The 26,851-nt window shown below is 38.0% G+C and overlaps 1 protein-coding gene across 16 annotated transcripts in view; it reads right to left on the reverse strand.

Annotated features, from left to right (window-relative positions):
* ARB2A (ARB2 cotranscriptional regulator A) overlaps positions 1–26,851 on the reverse strand; it is a 496,175-nt gene that overhangs the window by 351,270 nt on the left and 118,054 nt on the right. For 15 of the 16 annotated variants that reach the window (XR_002785671.2, XM_023547664.2, XM_023547667.2 and 12 more), the window contains one exon: positions 2,101–2,166. The exons of the other annotated variant lie outside the window; for it this stretch is intronic. Coding sequence is in view for 14 of the 15 variants with exons in the window: in XM_023547664.2 (XP_023403432.1) it covers positions 2,101–2,166 (66 nt within the window). In the remaining variant the exon portion in view is untranslated. The remainder of the gene's footprint in view (positions 1–2,100; positions 2,167–26,851) is intronic. 16 annotated transcript variants of the gene reach the window in all.

A 26,851-nucleotide genomic window follows, 5' to 3' on the forward strand; every position in this document is an offset into this window, starting at 1 on the left:
TCATTTCTTCCATTCACTTTAGCTCCGCTAAGTTCAAAGCAAGTTTCAAAATCTCTTCTGACATCCATTCTGGTATTTTCTTTCATTCCTGACTTTTTAATGACTTTTTGCTTTCTTCATTATGATGTCCTTAATGTCATCTCACAACTTGTCTGGTCTTTGGTCATTAGTGTTCAATGTGTCAAATCTATTCTTGAGATGGTCTCTATATTCAGGTGGGAAATTCAAGGTTGTACTTTGACTTCCACTAACTTGTTTTAATTTTCTTCAGTTTCAATTCAAACTTACATACGAACAATTGATGGTCGGTCCCACAGTTTGTCCCTGGCCTTGTTCTGACTGCTGATATCAAACTTTTCCATTGTTTCCGCAGATGTAGTCAATTTGATTCCTGTGTATTCTATCAGGTGAGGTCCAGATATATAGTAGCCGTTTATGTTGTTGAAAGAAGGTGTTTGCAATGAAGAAGTCGTTGGTCTTGCAAAATTCAATCATGTGGTCTCTGATCTCTGGTGTCATTTTTATTACCCAAGCCATATCTTCCAACTACTGATCCTTCTTCTTTGTTTCTGACTTTTGCATTCCAATCATCAGTAGTTATCAATGCATCTTGACTGCCATGTTTGATCAATTTCAGACTGCAGAAATTGGTAAAAATCTTCAATTTCTTCATCTTAGTGATTGGTGTATAAATTTGAATAGTTATGTTAACTGGTCTTCCTTTTAGGTGTATGGATATTATCCTATCATTGACAGAGTTGTACTTCAGAACAGATATTGAGATGTTCTTTTTGACGATGAACGTAAGGCTATTTCTCTTCAATTTGTCTTTCCTGGAATAGTAGACCATACGATTGTCCAACTCAAAATGGCCAATGCCAGTCCATTTCAGCTCACTAACACCTAGGATATCGATTTTTATGTGTTCCATTTCATTTTTGACAACTTCCAAGTTTCCTAGATTCATCCTTTGTACAGTATATGTTACAGTTATTAATGGATGTTTGCAGCTGTTTTTTCTCTTTTTGAGTCATGCCACATCAGCAAATGAAGGTCCCGAAAGCTTGAGTCCATCTACATCATTAAGATTGACTCTACTTTGGGGAGGCAGTTCTGCTCCAGTTGTATTTTGAGTGCCTTCCAACCTGAGGAGCTCATCTCTTGGCATTATATCAGACAATGTTCCTCGGCTATCTACAAGGTTTTCATTGGCCAATTCTTTCAGAAGTAGACTGCCAGTCCTTCTTCCTAGTCTGAGTCTGGATGCTCTGATGAAACCTGTCCATCGTGGGTGACACTGCTGAAGTCTGAAATACCAGTGGCACAGCTTCCAGCACGACAGCAACCACACAACCACCAGTGTAGGACAAATTGACAGAGGAGTGGCAGTCCACATTCTTATCATAAAATCAGAATTTTCGAGGAAGGCACAGATCATCTAATTTAGTTCCACCACCATCATTTTACACATAAGATTACTATTTCTACATTTGAAAGCTTAATATTTCATGTTTTACATTAAAAACAAAACTGACAAGTCTGTGAACGAATCTCATGACAATTCTGAGAAGGGATCTCAAACTCTTTTACTCTGAAATGGCAAACCATGCAAAATTTCAAAAAAGTGTTCTGCTGAAGAGGGAAGGAATAGTATTATAAAACAGGAAGCACAGGAATGAATTTGGGAATATGTAGAGGAAATAACATAAAAATAATCATATAATAAAGAAAAAATTAAAAAGATGGTGAAGTTGTCTCTATTGCAAGAAAAATATATTAGTTTTCTTCAAATAAATACATAAAAATAAATTACATCCATGAAAGGAGACAGGGTAGAAGGAATGGTAGTCCTTTTAACTGCATCATCATTTTCAAAAAAGACTGGACATCAGTATTCCCTTTACACTGTAAAGTGTTACTTTCAACAAACTCCTGTGCACGATGAGATGAAACATACCCATAGGCATTTGAAATTATCTTTATCAATATCAACACACTAGAACTTTTACAGTCATCAGAGTTAACCCAAAACGAAAACTTCCTTCTGAACTGAAAATTATTTTACTTGACATTATAAACATTTGTAAAAGTTTGACTTACTGGAATAGAGACTTTTTTTAAACTGCAGTCCTTTTCTAGGAGTTCATATACATACTTTGTGATGATCTAGGCAGGAAAAAAAGATATTAAGATTCAGTATCTTCCATTATCAAAATCCATGCAAATTATTATAAATTACTGCTGTGAGTCAATATCTACCTTATAATGTCTTGAAACTAAATTAAGATCTTCCTTACTGATTACCTGTAATTGTTTACTTCCTGCTGCTGTGTAAGTAACTATAGACCTTAATACTAAGGATTAGCACCAATTAACACAAACTCACAAAATTATACAAGACTTTCTTTTTCAAAAGCAATACTGTAAAAGCGTATTTTCTCTGTTCAGTCTTCCTAGAATCTCTTTCTCCTAAAGTTTCCCTATAGGTATTATACCCAGTCTAGAACTGTACTGGTTCTGAATGCCAACACCTTCTCTTGTAGCCACTGAGGCAAGCAGGAAGAAGTCAGAGGCATTCTGACAAAAAAAAAGAAAACTGATTCAGCAAAGTCAGGCACCAGTCAATGTTACTGTTTGTGGTAGGCAGAGCCATGGCCCTGCAATGATATGTGTGTCCTAAGCCCCAGATCTTGTGAACATGCTACCTAACGTAGCAAATGGAACTTTGCAGATGTGATTAAGGTTCAGTACCTAGAGATGGGGAGATTATCCTGGATTATCTAGCTAGCCCAATCTAATCACACTTAAAAATGGAAGACAAATGAACAGAGTGCCAGAGGGGTGCAATGTGAGAAGAACTTGACTGGCTATTTGCTGGTTTTGAAGACGAAAGAAGGGGACTGTGAGCCAAGGAATGTGGTAGCCTCCAAAAGCCGGGATAACACTCAGTTTACACCCTCTAAGAAAACGGGGACCTTGGTATTACGAATCACAAGTAAATGAATTCTTCAGTAAACAAATAATCCCCTAGAGCCTCCAGAAAAGAATTTATTCCAGTGAGAATCATACTAGACTTCTGACCTACAGAATTATAAAACAATAAATTTGTGTTGACTTAAGCCACTGAATTTAAGGTAATTTTTTATGGTAGCAGTATAAAATAAAAACACTGTTTCTACTAAAGAAAGTAAAGGGAGTGAGGAAACAGATAGCTGAAATAAAAGCAGTTATTTAATAAGCTTCAGTGGTCATCTTAAGAACTGTTTCTCCCCGCAAATGTCTTTAACCATCTATGCACAATATCTCAGAGAATGCTTTTAGCAGCAACATAATTAAATATCAAATTTTATGAAACAAAATCAGAAGACGATTTTTTTTAGAAAATCAAGACGTCGATTACTTTCGTACTATATTCCATAATCCAAAATAGATTCTCTACCCTACTTTCCTAGAAAAAACCTAGAGGAGTCCAAAATTCTTTCTTCTACCTAGATGTATTTATTTCATTCTAAAAGGAATTTATTAGATGTATGGTAGGGCAGCTTTATCTTGCCTGGTAATGGTAATTTCAAAAGACAAGTTACTACAGCAGAACTAGAAAGCAGTCTGCCAGTTATTAATCTAACAGTATTCCTGCATTTTAGTGTGGTAATTAAAATTATGTTCACTATATCTTTATCAGAAGGTAGTGGTACTAAACTAAAAGAATGTAGGATAAGACTGAAAATATGTGTGAAGTTATATAATGCCCTCCACTTCAGGAGAAATGGCTTTGCTAAATGAGATTAGCTAAAACGAGTGGCTTAACATTTCTGATCATCTCCTACTGTCTATAAAATCATAAGATAGCCTTACATTTAAAGCAACCAAACTTAATTCAAAACCAAATGAATTCTACTACTCTACAAAATACTGAAGGCATAATTTAAAATTAAAAAATTAAACTATTTTCACAATTCATTCCCTGTATCAATCTTAAATATATTACAGTTGATTATCAAATTTCATAAAATAGGATAATAAAAACAACACCTTCTTCAAAAGCTGTTTATATTAGGCTTTAAAATACATAACAGAAACTCTCCACCCAAGAGCAACAAAGTATACTTTTTCTACTGCACATAGAACATTCTCTAGAATGGACCACATATTAGGTCATAAAGCAAGCCTTAAGCAAACAGATATATGCACACCCGTGTTTACTGCAGCATTGTTTACAATAGCAAAAAGATGGAAGCAACGAAGGTGCCCATCAACAGATGAACGGATAAATAAATTATGGTATATTCACACAATGGAATACTATGCATTGATAAAGAACAGTGAGGAATCTGTGAAACATTTCATAACATGGAGGAACATGAAAGGCATTATGCTGAGTGAAATTAGTCAGTTGCAAAAGGCCAAATATTGTATAAGACCACTATTATAAGAACTTGAGAAATATTTTAAACTGAGAAGAACACATTCTTTTGTGGTTACGAGAGGGGGGAGGGACGGAGGTTGGGAGAGGGGTATCCACTAATTAGATAGTAGATAAGAACTGCTTTAGGTGAAGGGAAACACAGCACACAGTACAAGGGAGGTCAGGACAATTGCACTAAACCACAAGCAAAGAAGCTTCCTGAATAAACTGAATGCTTCGAAGGCCAGGGTAGCAGGGGCAGGAGTCTGGGGACCATGGTTTCAGGGGACATCTAAGTCAATTGGCATAATAAAATCTATTAAGAAAACATTCTGCATCCCACTTTGAAGAGTGCCGTCTGGGGTCTTAAACACTAGCAAACACCCATCTAAGATGCATCAATTGGTCTCAACCCACCTGGATCAAAGGAGAATGAAGAACACCAAGGACCCAAAGTGATTTCAAGGCCAAGAGACAGAAAGGGCCACATGAACCAGAGACTACATCATCCTGAGACCAGAAGAACTAGATGGTGCCTGGCTACAACTGATGACTGCCCTGACAGGGAACACAACAGATGACCCCTGAGAGAACAGGAGAGCAGTGGGATGCAGACCCCAAATTCTCATAAGACCAGACTTCATGGTCTGACTGAGACTGGAAGGACCCCGGTGGTCATAGCCCCTAGACTTTCTGTTGGCCCAGGACAGGAACCATTCCCGAAGACAACTCTTCATATATGGATTATACTGGACAATGGGTTGGAGAGGGATGCTGGTGAGGAGTGAGCTTCTTCGATCAGGTGGACACTTGAAACTATGCTGGCATCTCCTGCCTGGAGGGGAGATGAGAGGGTGGAGGGGGTTAGAAGCTGGCGAAAAGGACATGAAAAGTAAGAGTGGAGGGAGAGAGCAGGCTGTCTCATTAGGGAGAGAGTAATTGGGAGTGTGCAGCAAGGTGTACATTAGTTTTTGTGTGAGAGACTGACTTGATTTGTAAACTTTCACTTAAAGGAAAATAAAAATTATTAAAAAAAAAAGGGGGGGGCCAAGATGGCAGACTAGGTAGACGCTACCTCGGATCCCTCTTGCAACAAAGACTCTGAAAAACAAGTGAATCGATCACATACATAACAATCTACGAACCCTAAAAAACAAACACAGATTTAGAGACGGAGAACGAACAAATACGGGGAAGCAGCAATTGTTTTCAGAGCCTGGAGCCAGCGTACCAGTCAGGTAACCTTCGGCGCCCGATTTAGGGCAGAGCCCAGGGGCACAAACAAGAGGCCCAGCCCTAGCCCCCGAACTCACTCCGGGAGGGGGCCCAGCCGGTTCGCGCAGGCGGAGTGGCAACGCAGCCGGTGGGAGAAGTCCCCGGGAGGCCGTGTCTGATCTTGGAGCGGGGAGAGCAGCGTCCCAGCCGGGACACGTGGTCACAGCACAAGCACGGGGAGCTGCTCCACTCACCTGAACTAACCCCGGGAGGGGGCCTATCCGGTTCTCGGAGGCAGCACGGCGACGCAGCTGGCGGGACGAGAATTCCCCGGGAGGCAGCGACTGATTTTGGAGTCAAGAGTGCACCGTCCCAGCAGGGGAACCTTAACATTGGGTGTGGGGCTGGCAGCAGAGGATCTGACCGTGACTCCAGCGGGCCAGACCCCCCGGGGGCAATCTCCACACAGCCAGCACATATAGGTGACGTGCCCCACGGGAATCTCAGATATAATAGTCATTCCAAGCAGGACAAGCAGCTCTGGCTATATTCTGAGGTGCTACTCTCCTATCTCTCTGGTCCCTCCCCCACCCTCCCCAGGCGGCTTCATTAACATCCGAATAGCTTGGGACAGAGGGAGAACTCTGATAGGGATCTGACTGCATTTTTTTTTAGCGGATTTTCTGGAAAAACTAGTTTCCCAGTGATGGCTCGGAGACAGCAGTCCATATCAAACCACATAAAGAAACAGACCATGACAGCTTCTCCAACCCCCCAAACAAAAGAATCAAAATCTTTCCCAAATGAAGATGTAATCCTGGAATTATCACATACAGAATATAAAAAACTTATTTACAGAATGCCTCAAGACACCACAAACGAAATAAGGCAAACTGCAGAAAAAGCCAAGGAACACACTGATAAAACTGTTGAAGAACTCAAAAAGATTATTCAAGAACATAGTGGAAAAATTAATAAGTTGCAAGAATCCATAGAGAGACAGCATGTAGAAATCCAAAAGATTAACAATAAAATTACAGAATTAGACAACGCAATAGGAAGTCAGAGCAGCAGACTCGAGCAATTAAAATGCAGACTGGGACATCTGGAGGACCAGGGAATCAACACCAACATAGCTGAAAAAAAATCAGATAAAAGAATTTAAAAAAATGAAGAAACCCTAAGAATCATGTGGGACTCTATCAAGAAGGATAACTTGCGGGTGATTGGAGTCCCAGAACAGGGAGGGGGGACAGAAAACACAGAGAAAATAGTTGAAGAACTCCTGACACAAAACTTCCCTGACATCATGAAAGACGAAAGGATATCTATCCAAGATGCTCATTGAACCCCATTTAAGATTGATCCAAAAACAAAAACACCAAGACATATTATCATCAAACTTGCCAAAACCAAAGATAAACAGAAAATTTTAAAAGCAGCCAGGGAGAAAAGAAAGGTTTCCTTCAAAGGAGAATCAATAAGAATAAGTTCAGACTACTCAGCAGAAACTATGCAGGCAAGAAGGGAATGGGACGACATATACAGAGCACTGAAGGAGAAAAACTGCCAGCCAAGGATCATATATCCAGCAAAACTCTCTCTGAAATATGAAGGCGAAATTAAGATATTTACAGATACACACAAGTTGAGAGAATTTGCAAAAACCAAACCAAAGCTACAAGAAATACTAAAGGATATTGTTTGGTCAGAAAACCAATAATATCAGATATCAGCACAACACAAGGTCACAAAACAGAACGTCCTGATATCAACTCAAATAGGGAAAGCACAAAAACAAACAAATTAAGATTAATTAAAAAAAAAAATACACATAACAGGGAATCATGGAAATCAATAGGTAAAAGATCACAATAATCAAAAAGAGGGACTAAATACAGGAGGCATTGAACTGCCAGATGGAGAGTGATACAAGGCGATATAGAACGATACAAGTTAGGTTTTTACTTAGAAAAATAGGGGTAAATAATAAGGTAACCACAAAAAGGTATAACAACTCCATAACTCAAGATAAAAGCCAAGAAAAACGTAACGACTCAACAAACATAAAGTCAAACACTATGAAAACGAGGATCTCACAATTTACTAAGAAAAACGTCTCAGCACAAAAAAGTATGTGGAAAAATGAAATTGTCAACAACACACATAAAAAGGCATCAAAATGACAGCACTAAAAACTTATTTATCTATAATTACCCTGAATGTAAATGGACTAAATGCACCAATAAAGAGACAGAGAGTCACGGACTGGATAAAGAAACACGATCCATCTATATGCTGCCTACAAGAGACACACCTTAGACTTAGAGACACAAACAAACAAAAACTCAAAGGATGGAAAAAAGTATATCAAGCAAACAATAAGCAAAAAAGAAGAGGAGTAGCAATATTAATTTCTGACAAAATAGATTTTAGACTTAAATCCACCACAAAGGATAAAGAAGGACACTATATAATGATAAAAGGGACAATTGATCAGGAAGACATAACCATATTAAATATTTATGCACCCAATGACAGGGCTGCAAGATACATAAATCAAATTTTAACAGAATTGAAAAGTGAGATAGACACCTCCACAATTATAGTAGGAGACTTCAACACACCTCTTTCGGAGAAGGACAGGACATCCAGGAAGAAGCTCAATAGAGACACGGAATACCTACTTACAACAATCAACCAACTTGACCTCATTGACTTATACAGGACTCTCCACCCAACTGCTGCAAAGTATACTTTTTTTTCTAGCGCACATGGAACATTCTCTAGAATAGACCACATATTAGGTCATAAAACAAACCTTTGCAGAGTCCAAAACATCGAAATATTACAAAGCATTTTCTCAGACCACAAGGCAATAAAACTAGAAATCAATAACAGAAAAACTAGGGAAAAGAAATCAAATACTTGGAAAATGAACAATACCCTCCTGAAAAAAGACTGGGTTATAGAAGACATCAAGGAGGGAATAAGGAAATTCATAGAATGCAACAAGAATGAAAATACTTCCTATCAAAACCTCTGGGACACAGCAAAAGGAGTGCTCAGAGGCCAATTTATATCGATAAATGCACACATACAAAAAGAAGAAAGAGCCAAAAGCAGAGAACTGTCCCTACAACTTGAACAAATAGAAAGTGAGCAACAAAAGAATCCATCAGGCACCAGAAGAAAACAAATAATAAAAATTAGAGCTGAACTAAATGAATTAAAAAAAAAAAATGAATTAGAGAACAGAAAAACAATTGAAAGAATCAACAAAGCCAAAAGCTGGTTCTTTGAAAAAATTAACAAAATTGATAAACCACTGGCTAGACTGACTAAAGAAATACAGGAAAGGAAACAAATAACCCGAATAAGAAATGAGAAGGACCACATCACAACAGAACCAAATGAAATTAAAAGAATCATTTCAGATTACTACGAAAAATTGTACTCTAACAAATTTGAAAACCTAGAAGAAATGGATGAATTCCTGGAAAAACACTACCTACCTAAACTAACACATTCAGAAGTAGAACAACTAAATAGACCTATAACAAAAAAAGAGATTGAAACGGTAATCAAAAAACTCCCAACAAAATAAAGCCCTGGCCCGGACAGCTTCACTGCAGAGTTCTACCAAACTTTCAGAGAAGAGTTAACACCACTACTACTGAAGGTATTTCAAAGCATAGAAAATGACGGAATACTACCCAACTCATTCTATGAAGCCACCATCTCCCTGATACCAAAACCAGGTAAAGACATTACAAAAAAAGAAAATTATAGACCTATATCCCTCATGAACATAGATGTAAAAATCCTCAACAAAATTCTAGCCAATAGAATCCAACAACACATCAAAAAAATAAATCACCATGATCAAGTGGGATTTATACCAGGTATGCAAGGCTGGTTTAATATCAGAAAAACCATTAATGTCATCCATCACATAAATAAAACAAAAGACAAAAACCACATGATCTTATCAATTGATGCAGAAAAGGCATTTGACAAAGTCCAACACCCATTTATGATAAAAACTCTTACCAAAATAGGAATTGAAGGAAAATTCCTCAACATAATAAAGGGCATCTATGCAAAGCCAACAGCCAATGTCACTCTAAATGGAGAGAACCTGAAAGCATTTCCCTTGAGAACGGGAACCAGACAAAGATGCCCTTTATCACCGCTCTTATTCAACATCGTGCTGGAAGTCCTAGCCAGGGCAATTAGGCTAGACAAAGAAATAAAAGGTATCCGGATTGTCAAGGAGGAAGTAAAGCTATCACTATTTGCAGATGACATGATCGTATACACAGAAAACCCTAAGGAATCCTCCAGAAAACTACTGAAACTAATAGAAGAGTTTGGCAGAATCTCAGGTTATAAAATAAACATACAAAAATCACTTGGATTCCTCTACATCAACAAAAAGAACACCGAAGAGGAAATCACCAAATCAATACCATTCACAGTAGCCCCCAAGAAGATAAAATACTTAGGAATAAATCTTACCAAGGATGTAAAAGACCTATACAAAGAAAATTACAAAGCTCTACTACAAGAAATTCAAAAGGACATACTTAAGTGGAAAAACATACCTTGCTCATGGATAGGAAGACTTAACATAGTAAAAATGTCTATTCTACCAAAAGCCATCTATACATTTAACGCACTTCCGATCCAAATTCCAATGTCATATTTTAAGGGGATAGAGAAACAAATCACCAATTTCATATGGAAGGGAAAGAAGCCCCAGATAAGCAAAGCATTACTGAAAAAGAAGAAAGTGGGAGGCCTCACTCTACCTGATTTCAGAACCTATTATACAGCCACAGTAGTCAAAACAGCCTGGTACTGGTACAACAACAGGCACATAGACCAATGGAACAGAATTTAGAACCCAGATATAAATCCATCCACGTATGAGCAGCTGATATTTGACAAAGGACCAGCGTCAGTTAATTGGGGAAAAGATAGTCTTTTTAACAAATGCTGCTGGCATAACTGGATATCCATTTGCAAAAAAATGAAACAGGACCCATACCTCACACCATGCATAGAAACTAACTCCAAGCGGATCAAAGACCTAAACATAAAGACTAAAACGATAAAGATCATGGAAGAAAAAATAGGGACAACCCTAGGAGCCCTAATACAAGGCATAAACAGAATACAAAACATTACCAAAAATGATGAAGAGAAACCCGATAACTGGGAGCTCCTAAAAATCAAACACCTATGCTCACCTAAAGACTTCACCAAAAGAGTAAAAAGACCACCTACAGACTGGGAAAGAATATTCAGCTATGACATCTCAGACCAGCGCCTGATCTCTAAAATCTACATGATTCTGTCAAAACTCAACCACAAAAAGACAAACAACCCAATCAAGAAGTGGGCAAAGGATATGAACACACATTTCACTAAAGAAGATATTCAGGCAGCCAACAGATACATGAGAAAATGCTCTCGATCATTAGCCATTAGAGAAATGTAAATTAAAACTACGATGAGATTCCATCTCACACCAACAAGGCTGGCTTTAATCCAAAAAACACAAAATAATAAATGTTGGAGAGGCTGCGGAGAGATTGGAACTCTTATACACTGCTGGTGGGAATGTCAAATGGTACAACCACTTTGGAAATCTATCTGGCGTTATCTTAAACAGTTAGAAATAGAACTACCATACAACCCAGAAATCCCATTCCTCGGAATATACCCTAGAGATACAAGAGCCTTCACACAAACAGACATATGCACACCCATGTTTATTGCAGCTCTGTTTACAATAGCAAAAAGCTGGAAGCAACCAAGGTGTCCATCAACGGATGAATGGGTAAATTGTGGTATATTCACACAATGGAATATTATGCATCGATAAAGAACAGTGACGAATCTGTGAAACATTTCATAACATGGAGGAACCTGGAAGGCATTTTGCTCAGCGAAATTAGTCAGTTGCAAAAGGACAACTATTGTATAAGACTACTATTATAAGATCTTGAGAAATAGTAAAAACTGAGAAGAACACATACTTTTTTGGTTACGAAGCGGGGAGGGAGGGAGGGAGGGAGAGGGTTTTTTATTGATTAATCAGTAGATAAGAACTGCTTTAGGTGAAGGGAAAGAGAATACTCAATACATGGAAGTTCAGCTCAATTGGACTGGACCAAAAGCAAAGAAGTTTCCGGGATAAAATGAATGCTTCAAAGGTCAGTGGAGCAAGGGCGGGGGTTTGGGGACCATGGTTTGAGGGGACTTCTAAGTCAACTGGCAAAATAATTCTATTATGAAAACATTCTGCATCCCACTTTGAAAGGTGGCGTCTGGGGTCTTAAATGCTAACAAGTGGCCATCTAAGTTGCATCAATTGGTCTCAACCCACCTGGAGCAAAGGAAAATGAAGAACACCAAGGTCACACGACAACTAAGAGCCCAAGAGACAGAAAGGGCCACATGAACCTGAGACCTACATCATCCTGAGACCAGAAGAACTAGTTGGTGCCCAGCCACAATCGATGACTGCCCTGACAGGGAGCACAACAGAGAACTCCTGAGCGAACAGGAGATCAGTGGGATGCAGACCCCAAATTCTCATAAAAAGACCATACTTAATGGTCTGACTGAGACTAGAGGAATCCCGGCGGCCATGGTCCCCAGACCTTCTATTGGCACAGGACAGGAACCATCCCCGAAGACAACTCATCAGACATGAAAGGGACTGGTCAGTGGGTGGGAGAGAGATGCTGATGAAGAGTGAGCTAATTATATCAGGTGGACACTTGAGATTGTGTTGGCATCTCTTGTCTGGATGGGGGATGGGAGGATAGAGAGAGAGGGAAGCTGGCAAAATTGTCACGAAAGGAGAGACTGAAAGGGCTGACTCAATAGGGGGAGAGCAAGTGGGAGTATGGAGTAAGATGTATGTAAACTTATATGTGACAGACTGATTGGATTTGTAAACGTTCACTTGAAGCTTAATAAAAGTTAATTAAAAAAAAAAAACATAACAGAGAAAGTCGCTGTTTTAGAATTCACGGTATATCAAACCAAATAACAAAACTATACATCAAAGATATGAGCAAGTAGAAGTTGAAGAAATACTACCCACCTTGCCCAATTTGACTTGCTCTTCAATTCAAGACAGCAAAAGAAAAGCAACCACACACTAAACCGTCTATCTCTTAGGCTGTTCTCTCTGCCTAGAGTATTCTCTTCAACCTTAGTCATTCTTCAAAAGATAGATCATGATTATCAACACTTTCAGGCAACTTTCCCTGTCCCACCCCAACTCCCCAAAGAAGGTCAAGTGTCTCACCTTTATGCTCCTCTAGACATGTCTCAGTATCATTATCTAACACACAATTTAGATATCATTTATGTGTCTGTTACCCAACTAGCCTTCGAACACACTGATTTGGGTATACTATCTTTATTCTTCCTAATAAGTATTTGGCACATTGAATGTACATCAAAATGGTACATGAATTTCCCTTACTGTCTATTCTGTCCGTGTCTTTAGAGGGAGATAAGTGTTTCAGATTTTAAAAAACCTTTTCTAATTACTGAATTGAGGTTAGAAAGAAAATATCAAGGACTCATTGCCTTCCAGCTTGCATAGGATTAGTCTGCATTTAGCAAAATAAATAAATAAAAAGATAACTTGAAAAAGGAGATGAAAAAAGTGTCTCTGTTCAAATGTCATCTATGTTTAAATATTCACTGGAAACAAAACATGGCTGTGAAATCACTATGTTTTTAAAGCTTGCCACAGATATAAACGAAAAGGCTTCAGAGACTAAGTAGGCTCTGAAGTTACATCTTCGTTCTACTACAAGATATTAAAAAGACAAAAAGTTCTACACCTGATAGTTTTCCTGAATTTCTTTTGATTCTTAAAAAGCAGCCTTTTGGATAAAATTAAGTGAATCCATAATGGAAGAGATAGGAAAATAATTTTAAGTTTATATATTCGTAAAATAGATCCTCTGGCTGCCAATAGAATAATGCCCTCTAAGGAATTAGAAAGAGTCTGGCTGGACTTTTTTTCTAGTTCAAGTTTCTTTATATAGGGATTAAAGAAATTTTTAAAAGGCAAGAAGACGTGATCAAAGAAACACACCACAGAAAGAAAGAAAATGAAATCTGATAAAAATCAATTATCAATGGAATATTTCCAGCAGAAGGGGTATGTTCACCCTGCTATAAATTTACTCTTGACATTTATTGAGCATGTGCTATGTGCTTATCATGTGCCTCATTAATTTCGGCATTATTTCTGATCCTTAATTAAATATGAAACTAACATTGATAGCCTTTACCATTTCAAAAGCACTGAAATTACGCCAGCAGTTTATAACTTAATCTGGAAGTTAAAATGGTCTGCCAGTAGGTACTTCTCAGACTGGGTTTCAGAAATGAAATGATATATATGATACGATATATGACTGGATAGGTAAGACAACAAAAATAAACACTTTAATCAAATAAAAATGTAAATGTCACATTATTGCTAGACTATGAAGCTCCCTTTCTTTCTTATTCTGAAGAAAATCCTCTGATTAGTAACTAAATTTGTCCAGATTGACTCATAGCAATAACTGTTTATTTCATAACTACATAAGATTATAATTTTTATATTGGGAAGTAAGAAATAAATTAGTAAAAATATGAACTATAAGACATTTATCTGAAAAGAAATAATTTTTAAGGATCTTAAACTATTCAACTGTTACCTAGAATTCCTTTTCTAATTAACAGAATGAAATTCATAATTAGTAAAATGACATTCAGCTCACCTCTGTTGAAAATATATGTGTATTATGTTTATATTAAATACTCAGTATAGTTGTCTTGTTAGAAGTACAGCCAGAATGCTCCTTAGAAGGAGAGTGAGACTTTGGACATGTTATCAGGAAAGACCACTCCCTAGAGACAGACATCATGCTTGGTAAAGCAGAGTTTCAGCAAAAGAGATGAAGACCGTCAACAATACAGAATGACACAGTGGCTGCAAGGAGGGGCTCAAGCATAGCAATGACTGTGAGGATCGCTCAGGACCAGTGTTTCACTCTGTTATACACAGGGTCACTATGAGTTAGAACTGACTCAATGACACCTAACAATAATAGCTGAAACAGTTTAGTTGAACATAAGCACCCCCACCCTTTTTTTTTTTTTTAACACTATCCATTTGTTTCTAAAACCAAAACAAAACCCATCACCTTTGAATCAATTCTGACTCATAGCAACCCTACAGAAGAGAATAGAACTGCACCATAGGGTAGCCAAGAGTGGCTGGTGGATTCAAACTGCTGAACTTTTGGTTACAGCCTGGGCTCTTAACTACTGAAGCACCAGGGCCTCAGTCATTTGCTTAGGAAGCCCTAATTTCACAAGTAAGTTAAGGGAGGGTATGTTATGGTTTAAGCTGTATGTTAACTTGGTGGGCCATGAGTCTCAGTGGATTTGCAGTTATGTAATAATGTAATCAACTCCATGATGAGACCTGTTATGGGCAATCAGTTGAAAGGGAGTTTCCTTGGGGGTGCGGCCTGCCTCCAGTATATAAATGGATGTTCCAGCAAGGCTCCCCTTCTGGATCTTGCATCTGGCTCATCATCATTTGACCTCTGGTTCTTGGGGCTTGAGCTACTGGCTAACCTGTTGATCTTGGGATTCACTGGACTCCACAGCCTGTGAGCCAGCAGCCTATCATCTGACCTGATGATCTTGGGTTCGTCAGCCTCTGCAGCTACGTGGTCAGGAAAAGTCTCCAACCTGCTGTCTGACCCATCGACTTGAGATTTGCCAGTCTCTACAACCACATGAGCCAATTCCTTGAGATAACACTGTCTCTTCCCCTCACCCCATATATATACACACATGTATATATATATATATATACACACATACATACATTTATATATATTTGTTGTTGTTGTCAGGTGCCGTTGAGTCGGTTCCAACTCATAGAGACCCTACGTACAACAGAATGAAACACTGCCCGGACCTGCACCATCCTCACAATGGTTATGACTGAGACAATTGTTGCAGCCACTCTGCAATCCATCTTGCTGAGGGCTGTCTTCTTCCCTGGCCCTATATTTTGCCAAGCATGATGTCCTCCTCCTGGGACTGATCCTCCTGATAACACGTCCAAAGTATGTAAGACGGAGTCTCGCAATCCTTGCTTCCAAGGAGCATTCTGGTTGTACTTCATCTGAGACAGACTGATTCACTCTTTTGGCAATCCATGGTATATTCAATATTCTTCGCCAACACTACAATTCAAAGGCGACAATTCTTCTTTGGTCTTCCTAATTCGTCACCCAGCTTTTGAATGCATATGAGGCGACTGAAAATACCACGGCTTGGGTGAGGCACACCTTGGTCTTCAAGGCGACATCATTGCTTTTCAACACTTTAAAGAGGTCTTTCGCAGCAAATCTGCTCAATGCAATGCGTCGTTTTATTTCTTGACTGCTGCTTCAATGGGAGTTGATTATGGATCCAAGTAAAATCAAATTCTTGACAACTTCAATCTTTTCTCCATTTATCATGATGTTGCTTACTGGTCTAGTTGTGAGGATTTTTGTTTTCTTTATGTTGAGGTGTGCACGTGTGTGCGTGTGTGTGTCATTGGTTTTGCTTCTCTAAAAAACCCAGACTAAAATGGGGGTATTAGCATTACTATGATATGATGAGGTTACAATATGTTGGAACTTTAACAAGATTTTAGAGACAAACATTTGCTTTCAACACAATCTTTATTATATCAATTGTGTTACTCAGCTCTATTTTGTTTACTGATTAGAAAAAAAAAAAACTGTGACTTGTAAGAAACTACTCTTACATCACCTCTAAATAGAAAAAGTGCAATTGGTAGGTTTTACCTCTGAGCAATGACTTCATTTACAACATGTTTGTCCCCAAAGCAGTATGTTAGGAACATTCACACAACATGAGTTTTACCCTGAGTACTGAGCAGTTTATGGTTCTACAAAATAAGCTTAAGTGTTATACCGGCAGGAAAATAGTAGTATTTCTACAAGTATTAATAGTTAATAGATGAGATACACAGATTAAACTTAGTATTATTTTTTCATTTTTAAACAAAATGAGAAAATATGTAACATAGATTAAAAGAAACAGCAAATGTTGATGCTCAAATAGTAAATACTTTGAGAAAATATTTACTGTTGATATTTAAAAGGAAAAAATGCATGCATAATTAAGTTTCCTTTCTACTTTACCCTATTCTTATGTTTTAAATATGTATTTTATAAATCATATACAAAGTTTTTGTTTTGTTGCTGCTTTTAATTCATGCTGACATTCTTTTACCAACAAATTTAATTCATTATGATTTCTAAATTTGGACTTTATTTTTCATTTTATTTTGTATTTATTATTCACCTTGCTTTTTCTATGCTTTTTTCTTTCTTTTCCTACCTTTTAATAGATTAAGTTTTCTTTACCCCTGTTCTTCTGGTATGAAAATTACATATCCTAATTCCATTTCTCTAGTGATATCCTTACAGTTTTAACCTGAATATATGGCTTACGGGCAGTTCTACTCTGTCCTACAGGGTCGCTATAAGTCGGAATTGACTCTACGGCACTGGGTTTATGGCTTACCCAGGTCTGAAGTTAAATAACACTTCTATCCTCAGCTTAACACTTCAGAGAGCTTTAACCCAGAATTACACTTCAACTATCTTACATGTTATTTTTATACAATACACTCATTGCACCTTTTATTTTGGTGAAGTATTGCTGTTATTCTATATAGCTTATATTTAGATTTACTGCATCTTTGCCAATTCCTTCGCTCAAGACTCCTTCTTGGTTAAATCTCACGTTCTCCTGAGTTCAGTTTTCTTCTTTATTACATGTTTTGCAAAAGGTAAACTCTCAGTTTTTGTCCAAAATGTCTTTATCTTGACCTTACTTTTGAATGAGTTTTAGTTGGGTGTAAAATACTAGACCAAGCAAATAATCTGCGTAGCTGGCCTACATGAAGAAGAACATGGCATCAGGATTGGAGGAAGACTCATTAACGACCTGCATTATGCAGATGACACAACCTTGCCTGCAGAAAGTGAAGAGGACTTGAAACACTGATGAAGATCAAAGACCACAGCTTTTCATATGGATTACGCCTCAAAACAGAGAAAAGAAAAATCCTCACAACTAGACCAATAAGCAACATCATGATAAACAGAGAAAATACCGAAGTTGTCAAGAATTTCATTTTACCTGAATCCATAATCAAAACACATGGAAGCAGCAGTCAAGAAATATGAAAACGCATTGCACTGGGCAAACCTGCTGCAAAAGACCTTTAACGTGTTAAAAAGTAAAGATGTCACTTTAAGGACTAAGGGGATTCTCGCCCAAGGCATGTGTTTTCAATTGCCTCATATGCATGTGAAAGCTGAACAATAAATAAAAAAAAAACTGAAGTAGAATCAATGCCTCTGAATTACGGTACTGGCGAAGAATACTGAATATAGCATGAACTGCCAGAACGAACAAATCTACCTTAGAAGAAATATAGCCAGAATGCTCATTAAAAGCAAAGATAGGGAGACTTCATTCCGAGTACTCTGGACACGTTATCAGGAGGGACTAGTTACTGGAGAAGGATATCATGCTTGGTAAAGTAGAGGGTCAGCAAAAGAGGAAAACCTCAATGAGATGGACTGACACAGTGGCTGCAACAATGGGCTTAAACATAATAACGATCATGAGGATGGCGCAGGACTGGGCAGTGTTTCATTTTGGTGTATATGGGGTTGCTATGAGTCGGAACCGACTCAACTACACCTAGTAACAACACAATACTAGACCAATAGTTACTTTCTATGATGTCTACTGGTTTCCATGGTTGTTGTTAATACTTCTGCTCTTACTTCATCTGAGGTTACAGGTAATCAAGTTTCACTTCTCATTGTTTTTATGATCTTTCCTGTATCTTTGATGTGCTACAAATTCACTGCAAGGTCTAAGTGTAAGTTAAGTCTTATTAATCCTCCTAAGAACTCAATGTACTTCCTCAATCTTTTATCAATTCAAGACAGCTTACAGATGGTATTACTTCAAATATTCTCTCATTCAAATTCTCTTTTTCTGAAACTCCTATCAGATATATGTTGAGCATTCTTGATCTACTCTCTTTCAACTTCTTTCATTCAATTTTTATCTCTCAGTGCTCTACTCTCTTTCAACTTCTTTCTTCAATTTTTATCTCTCAGTGCTCTGTACTAAGTAATTTTCTTAGGTCTACCTTCTAGTATCCCCATGTGTCTGTCAGTCTGTCACACTGTGGGGGTTAGTGTGTTTCTCTGATGCTGGAAACTATGCCACCAGTATTCAAATGGCAGGAGGGTCACCCACGGTGGACAGGTTTCACCTTAGACAGACTAGGAAGAAGGGCCCAGCAGACTATTTCTGAAAAGAATTAGCCAGTGAAAACCTTATGAATAGCAGCAGAACATTATGTGATATGCTGCCGGAAGATGAGCCCCTCAGGTTGGAAGGCACTCAAAATACAACTGGGGAAAAGCTGCCTCCTCAAAATAAAGTTGACCTTAATGACATGGATGGAGTCAAGTTTTCGGGACCTTCATTTGCTGATGTGGCATGACTCAAAAAGAGAAGAAACAGCTGCAAACATCCATTGATAACTGGAACACAGACTGTACAAAGTATGAATTGGAAATCATCAAAAATAAAATGGAGTGCATAAACATCGATATTCCAGGCATTAGTGAGCTGAAATGGACTGGTGCTGGCCATTTTGAATCAGACACTCATATGACAACTTGAAGAGGAATGGCACTGCATTCACTGTCAAAAACAGTACTTCAAGATCAATCCTGAAATACAATACTGTGAAGGATAGGATAATATCCATTCACTTACAGTGAAGACCAGTTAATACAACTGTTATTCAAATTGACACACCAACCACTAAGGACAAATTTGAAGAAATTGAAGATTTTTACCAACTTCTGCAGCCTGAAATTGATCAAATATGCAATCAGCATGCACTGATAATTACTGGTGATTGGAACGCAAAAGCTGGAAAAAAAGGATCAGTAGTTGGAAAATACAGTCTTGGTGATAGGAACGATGCCAGAGATTACATGACAGAATTTTTCAAGACGAACAACTTCTTCATTACAAATACCTTTTTTCACCAACATAAAAGGGCAATTATACACATGGACCTCGCCAGATGAATACACAGGAATCAAACAGAGGCTACATCTGTGGAAAGAGATGATGGAAAAGCTCAATATCATCAGTCAGATCACAGCTAGGGGCCAACTGTGGAACAGACCATCAGTTGCTCATATGCAAGTCCAAGGTGAAGCTGAAGAAAATTAGAACAAGTATACCCTTGAATATATCCCACCTGAATTAAGAGACCATCTCAAGAATACATTTGACAAGTTGAACACTAATGACCAAGGACCAGGTAAGTTGTGGAATAACATCAAAGACATCATACATGAAGAATGCAAGTGGTCATTAAAAAGACGGGAAAGAAAGAAAAGACCAAAATGGATGTCAGAAAAGACTCCGAAATTTCTTCGTGAACATTGAATAGCTAAAGCGAAAGGAAAAACTGATGAAATAAAACAGCTGAACAGATCTCAAAAGGCACATCAAGAAGACAAAGTATTATAATGACTTGTACAAAGACTTGGAGACAGAAAATGAAAAGGGGAGTACACACTCAGCATTTCTCAAGCTGAAAGAACTGAAGAAAATTCAAGCCTCAAGTTGCAATATTGAAGGTTTCTATGGGGAAAATATTAAACGACGTGGGACCCATCAAAAGAAGATGGAAGGGATACAGAATGACTAAACCAAAAAGAACTGGTCTATGTTCAACCATTTCAGGAGGTAGCATATGATCAGGAACCAACGGTACTGATGGAAGTGGTCCAGCCTGCAGTGAAGGCATTGGTGAAAACAAGACTCCAGGGACTGATGGAATACCAGTTGAGATGTTTCAACAAACGGATGCACCTCTGGAAGTGCTCACTCATCTATGCTAAGAAATTAGGAAGACAGCTACCTGGCCAACCAACTGGAAGAGATCCATATTTATGCCTATTCCTAAGAAAGGTGATCCAAGGAATGTGGAAATTATCAAACAGTATCATTAATATCACACACAAGTAAAAGCAGCTGCAGCAGTGTATCAACAGGGAATTGCCAGAAATTCAAGCTGGATTCAGAAAAGGACGTGGAACCAGTGATAGCATAGCTGATGTCAGATGGATCCTAGCTGAAAGCAGAGAATACCAGGAAGATCTTTACCTGTGTTTTACTGACTATGCAACGGCATTTGACTGTGTGGATCATAACAAATTATGGCTAACATTGCAAAGATTAGGAATTCCAGAACACTTAGATGTGCTCACGAGGAACCTGTACATAGATCAAGAGGCAGTATTTCCAACAGAACAAGGGGATACTGCATGGTTTAAAGCCAGGAAAGGTATGCATCAGGGTTGTATCCTTTCACTATGTCTATTGAATTTGTATCCTGAGCAAATAATCTGAGAAGCTGGACTACATGAAGAAGAACATCAGGATTGGAGGAGGACTCATTAACAACTTGTGTTATGCAGATGACACAACCTTGCTTACTGATGAAGATTAAAAACCACAGCCTTCAGCATACATTACACCTCAACATAAAGAAAACAAAAATCCTCACAACTGGACCAATAAGCAAAATCATGATAAATGGAGAAAAGACTGAAGTTGTCAAGGATTTAATGTTACTTAGATCCACAATCAACACCCACTGAAGCAGCAGTCAAGTAATCAAAAGATACATTGTATTGGGAAAATCAGCTGCAAAAGACCTCTTCCAAGTGCTGAAAAGCAAAGATGTCACCTAGAAGACTAAAATGCACCTGACCCAAGCCAAGGTGTCTTCAATCACCTCATATGCATGCAAAAGCTGGATGATGAGAATTGCAGTGTTGGCAAAGAATACTGAATAATATCATGAACTGCCAAAAGAACAAACAATCTGTCTTCGAAGAAGTACGATCGGAATGCTCCTTAGAAGCAAGGATGGCAAGACTTCATCGCACATACTTTGGACATGTTATCAGGAGGGATCAGTCCCTGGAGAAGGACCTCATGCTTGGTAAGGCTGAGGGTCAGCAAAAAGGAGGAAGACCTTCAATGGGATGGAATGACACAGTGGCTGCAACAACAGGCTCAAGCACAACAACTGTGAGGATGGTGCAGGACCAGGCAGTGTTTCGTTCTGTTGTACACAGGATTGCTACGAGTCGGAACCAGCTCAAGGGCACCTAACAACAACAACTTTCTAGTATTCTAATTATCTCTTCAGCTGTGTTTTATTTGCTATCTAACCATTTCATTGACTATTTAACACTACTGACTACATTTGGATTTCTATACTTTTTCTCTTTTCTATACTGTTTTAATATCTTATATTTTATTTCTGTCCTGCCATGCTTTTAACCATTTCAAACGATATTTATTTTAAGGCCTCTAACCAATAGTTCAATTTTTAACCAATAGTTCAATTATATGTGGTTCATGTACCTCTAGGTCTTTAGGTCTAACTATCCTTAAAAAACAAAAAGCACACAACTTGAGGAAAGCACCTTCACAAAGCCTTTCCCCTAAAGTATTTGCTCTTTCCTGATTTCCTTTGACAACGGCAATCTATTAAGCAAATAATTATTTACTAGTTTTTTACTCTTCTGATCACTACATCTCCTAAGTCTTATTTCCTCTAACAGATAAAATTTCCTTGAGAATAATATCTATAGTTTATACTTGATTGTATTTCAAACAAAACCAAGTGGAATAAGCCGCTCAAGAATTTTTTTTTTTGGTTTTTAACTTTCTCAAATTACTCATTACTTAATTAGCAGAAACATGGGCTAAAAAAGAATCCTGTAACCAGATAATTGATCTATTTATCATTTCCACTCTTTTTGGAGATTTATCAGTTTCTTAAGATTGAGACTTAAATGGTTTTCTCAGATTATAACATAGAAGAGCAGCTAATGTAAACAGGCCCTAGCTTACTTTGGGGGTAGTACACAATATGTTCTTTAGTTCTTATCTGCAAAAATAGTGTGACCAAAATCCGACACGTGTGGTTCCAAACCCAGCTCATGTTATGAGGTAAAATTCATTACGAGATAATCTGAGGGAAACCCTGGTGGCGCAGGAGATAATCTGAGCATCTGTAGTACTTCTATTGTTGCAAACACTGAATGAAACACTACAATCCCCAGAGTACACCATTTCCACAGCCCTTCCTAACTGCCAGGATGATAACTATATCTTCAGATATAAACACAAAGCATCACTTGATCATTTTACACTGCTATTTTAAGAGTGGTACTTTAGGCAGGAGTCCCTGGGTGGTGCAAGATTAACCCACCCAACTTCTAACCAAAAGAGTGGAGATTCAAATTGACCCAGAGATGCCTTGGAAGAAAGGCTTGGCAATTTATTTCCAAAAAACCAGCCACCAAACTTCCTATATAAGCACAGTTTTATTCTGATCACACTGGATGGCAACTGATTTACTGGGTTAAACAGACATGACCACTACATGCAATGTGTGATTCTAGATTTGATCCTGGGCTTGAGGAACATTAGTTACTAAATGTATTATGCAATAACTAATAAAATTTAAATGTGGACTTTAGATTGATAATATTGTTGGTGTTGTTATTAGATACTGTCATGGATTAAAGTGTGTCCCCCCAAAATATGTGTCAACTTGGCTAGGCCATGATTCCCAGTATTGTGTGGTTATCCTCCCGTTTATGATCTGATGTTATTTTCCTAAGTGTTGTAAATCCTAATTCTGTGGTTAACAATAGATTAGGATATGTTAAAGAGTATTAGGTTGGGATGCAACATCCTTATTCAGGTCACAGCCCTGATCTGATAAAAAGGAGTTTCTCTGGGGTGTGTCCAGCACCACCTTTAATTTACAAGAGATAAAAGGAAAGAGAAGTGAGCAGAGAGGTAGGGAACTCATACCACCAAGAATGAAGAACCAAGAGGGGAGTGTGTCTCTTGGATCCAGGGTCTCTGTGCTGAGAAGCTCCTAGACCAGGGGAAAACTGATGACAAGGACCTTCCCCCACAGCTGACAGAGAGAGAAAGCCTTTCCATGGAGCTGGCACCCTGAGGTTGGACTTCTAATGTCCTAGAATGTGAGAGAATAAATTTCTCTTTGTTAAAGCTACCCACTGTGGTATTTCTGTTAATAGCAGCAACAGATAACTAAGAAATATGCCATTCAGTGGGTTCTGACTCATAGCAACCATATGCACAACAGAACAAAACACTCCTCAGTCCTGTGCCATCAACACCATCATTGCTAAATCTTAGCAAGGGACAGATTATCCAGTAGGCAGGGTACTAATCAAATCATCTTTAGTGAATAATGTCACATCTTTGATGTGGTGAAGCCCATGTGAAATTGCTCACTACTGTGCTTACCTTGCTTACTGGATCATCTGCCCTGCCAATGATTGAAAATTGGAAAAGAGGCTTTGATTCTTTCTGTAGGAAGGTGCTGTGGGGTTGTGAGATAAACAGATGCCAGCCATTACAAGAAGCAGAATCTTAGACGTGGTAATAAAATGTGAAATTGTTTACTACAGATGATCTGGTAACCAAGGCAAGCAACATACTTACCTTGCCAATTGGATAATCTCCCCTTGGTTTCTGCCCACTGTTGCAGCCACTGTGTCAATTTATCTCATGGATGGTCTTGCTCTTTTTTGCTGACCCTCTACTTTACCAAACATGATATCCTTTTCCAGGGACTGGTCCCTCCTAATAACATGTCCAAAGAACATGAGACAAAGTCTCATCATCCTTGCATCTAAGAAGTCTTTTCACTGTACTTCTTCCAAGACAGATTTTTTCATTGGCAGTCAATGGTACATTCGATACTCTTTGACAACACCATAATTCCCATACATCAATTCCTCTTCAGTCTTCCTTATTCATTGTCCAGATTTCCCATGCATATGAGGCGACTGAAAATACCATGGCTTGAGTTAGGCTCACCTTAGTCCTCAACGTGACATCTTTGCTTTTTAACACGTTAAAGTGGTCTTTTGCAGCAGAGTGACCCAATGGAATACACTGTTTGATTTCTTCACTGCTGCTTTCCTAGGTTATGACTATGGATCATTTACTTGGATCAGGTAAAATGAAATTCTTGACAACTTCACTCTTTCCTCCATTTATCAGATGTTGCTTATTGGTCCAGTTGTGAAGATTTTTGTTTTATGTTGAGGTGTAATTCAATACACAAGCCAGCATAGTATGACAAACTGACTGACAAGTAGTGGGATAATACTACATACTGAAGGTTGCAGTCTTTGATTTGATGATACTGAGCTTCTCCACAGTCTCTTTCCATAGATGTAGTCAATTTGATTCTGTGTATTCCATCTGGAGAGGTCCACATGTATAGTCAACATTTACGTTGTTGAAAAAAGGTATTTCTAGTGAATAGGTCATTAGTCTTGCAAAATTCTATCATGTCATCTCTGGCGTTGTTTCTATCACTAAGACCATATTTTCCAACTATTTATCCTTCTTTGTTTCCAACTTTTGCATTCCAATCACCATAATTATCAATACATCTTGATTTCATGTTTGATCAATTTCAGACTGCAGAAGTTGGTAAAAATCTTCAGTTTCTTCATCTTTGGCATTAGTGGCTGGTGCATAAATTTGAATAACAGTAGTATTAACTGGACTTCCTTGTAGGCATAGGGATGCTATTCTATCACTGACAGCACTGGACTCCAGGACAGATCTTGAATGTTCTTTTTGAAAATGAATTTCATCTCTCGTTAACTGGTCATTCCCGTATAGTAGATCATGAGTGTCTGATTCAAAAAGGCCATTATCTGTCCATTTCAGCTTACCAATGCCTAAGACATCAATCTTTATGTGTTCCATTTCATTTTTAAGATTTCCAATTTTCCTAGATTCATGTTTTGTACATTCCATGTTCCAATTATTAACGGATGTTTACAATTGTTTCTTCTCATTTTGAATCGTGGCCAACAGTAAACGAAGATCCCAAAAGCTTTACTCTATCCGTTTCATTAACGTCAATTCTACTTTTAGGAGGCATTGATTCTCCAGTTGTATTTTGAGCACCTTCCAGCCTGAGGGGCTCACCTCTGGCGCTATATCAGACAATGTTCTGCTGCTATTCATAAGGTTTTTACTAGTCAATTTTTTTAGAAGTAGACTGCCTGGTTCTTCTTCCTGGTTTCAGTCTGGAAGTTCCACTGAAGCCTGTCCACCATGGGTGACCCTGCTGGTATTTGAAATACTAGTGACACAGCTACCAGCATCACAGGAACACACAAGCCACCACGGTATGACAAACTGACTGACGAGTAGTGGGATAATATTGTAACAATGTAAAATTTCCTGATGATGATAATTATACCATAGTTATGAAAATGTTTTTAGGAAATATACACTAATGTATTCATTGGTAAAGGGACATGATGTCTCCAATTTATTCTCAAATGATTCAGAAAAAAATTATATAATTTATAATGTGTATGGTTCCTTGTAACCATGCAGCTTTCCTGTTCAAGTGTGAAATTATATCAAAACAAATGTTATTTTAAAATTTCTCAAACTTCACAGTCCTAGTTCAAATACAATCGAAACTGCATCTATTTCCTCATGTGTTTCAATGGAAATGTGGCAGATGACAATCAGGGTATCAACGATTTACTTTCATTATAACAAATTTTAACTGCTTAAAATGTTACAAGACTACAACTACACTTGGGAATAATTTTCACCCAGTATTCCTTGTCAAAATCAAAGACTACTGAAGTTCTATGATTTTTCACATTTGCATCTGTGTTCATCTCCCACCTAAAGTTCTCTTAACCTCCCTATCTCAGGCTAGGTTCTCTAGAGAAGCAAAACCAGTGAAGTATACATATGTATGTGTGTGTATATATATATATATGTATATATATATATACACACACACATATATATATGTATATATATACACACACATATATATATGTATATATATATACACACACATATATATGTATATATATATACACACACATATATATAAATATTTGGAGCCCTGGTGGCACAGTGGTTAAGAAC

The sequence above is a fragment of the Loxodonta africana genome, chromosome 2 (genome assembly GCF_030014295.1).
Source record: "Loxodonta africana isolate mLoxAfr1 chromosome 2, mLoxAfr1.hap2, whole genome shotgun sequence".
Classification (NCBI taxonomy): Eukaryota; Metazoa; Chordata; class Mammalia; order Proboscidea; family Elephantidae; genus Loxodonta; species Loxodonta africana.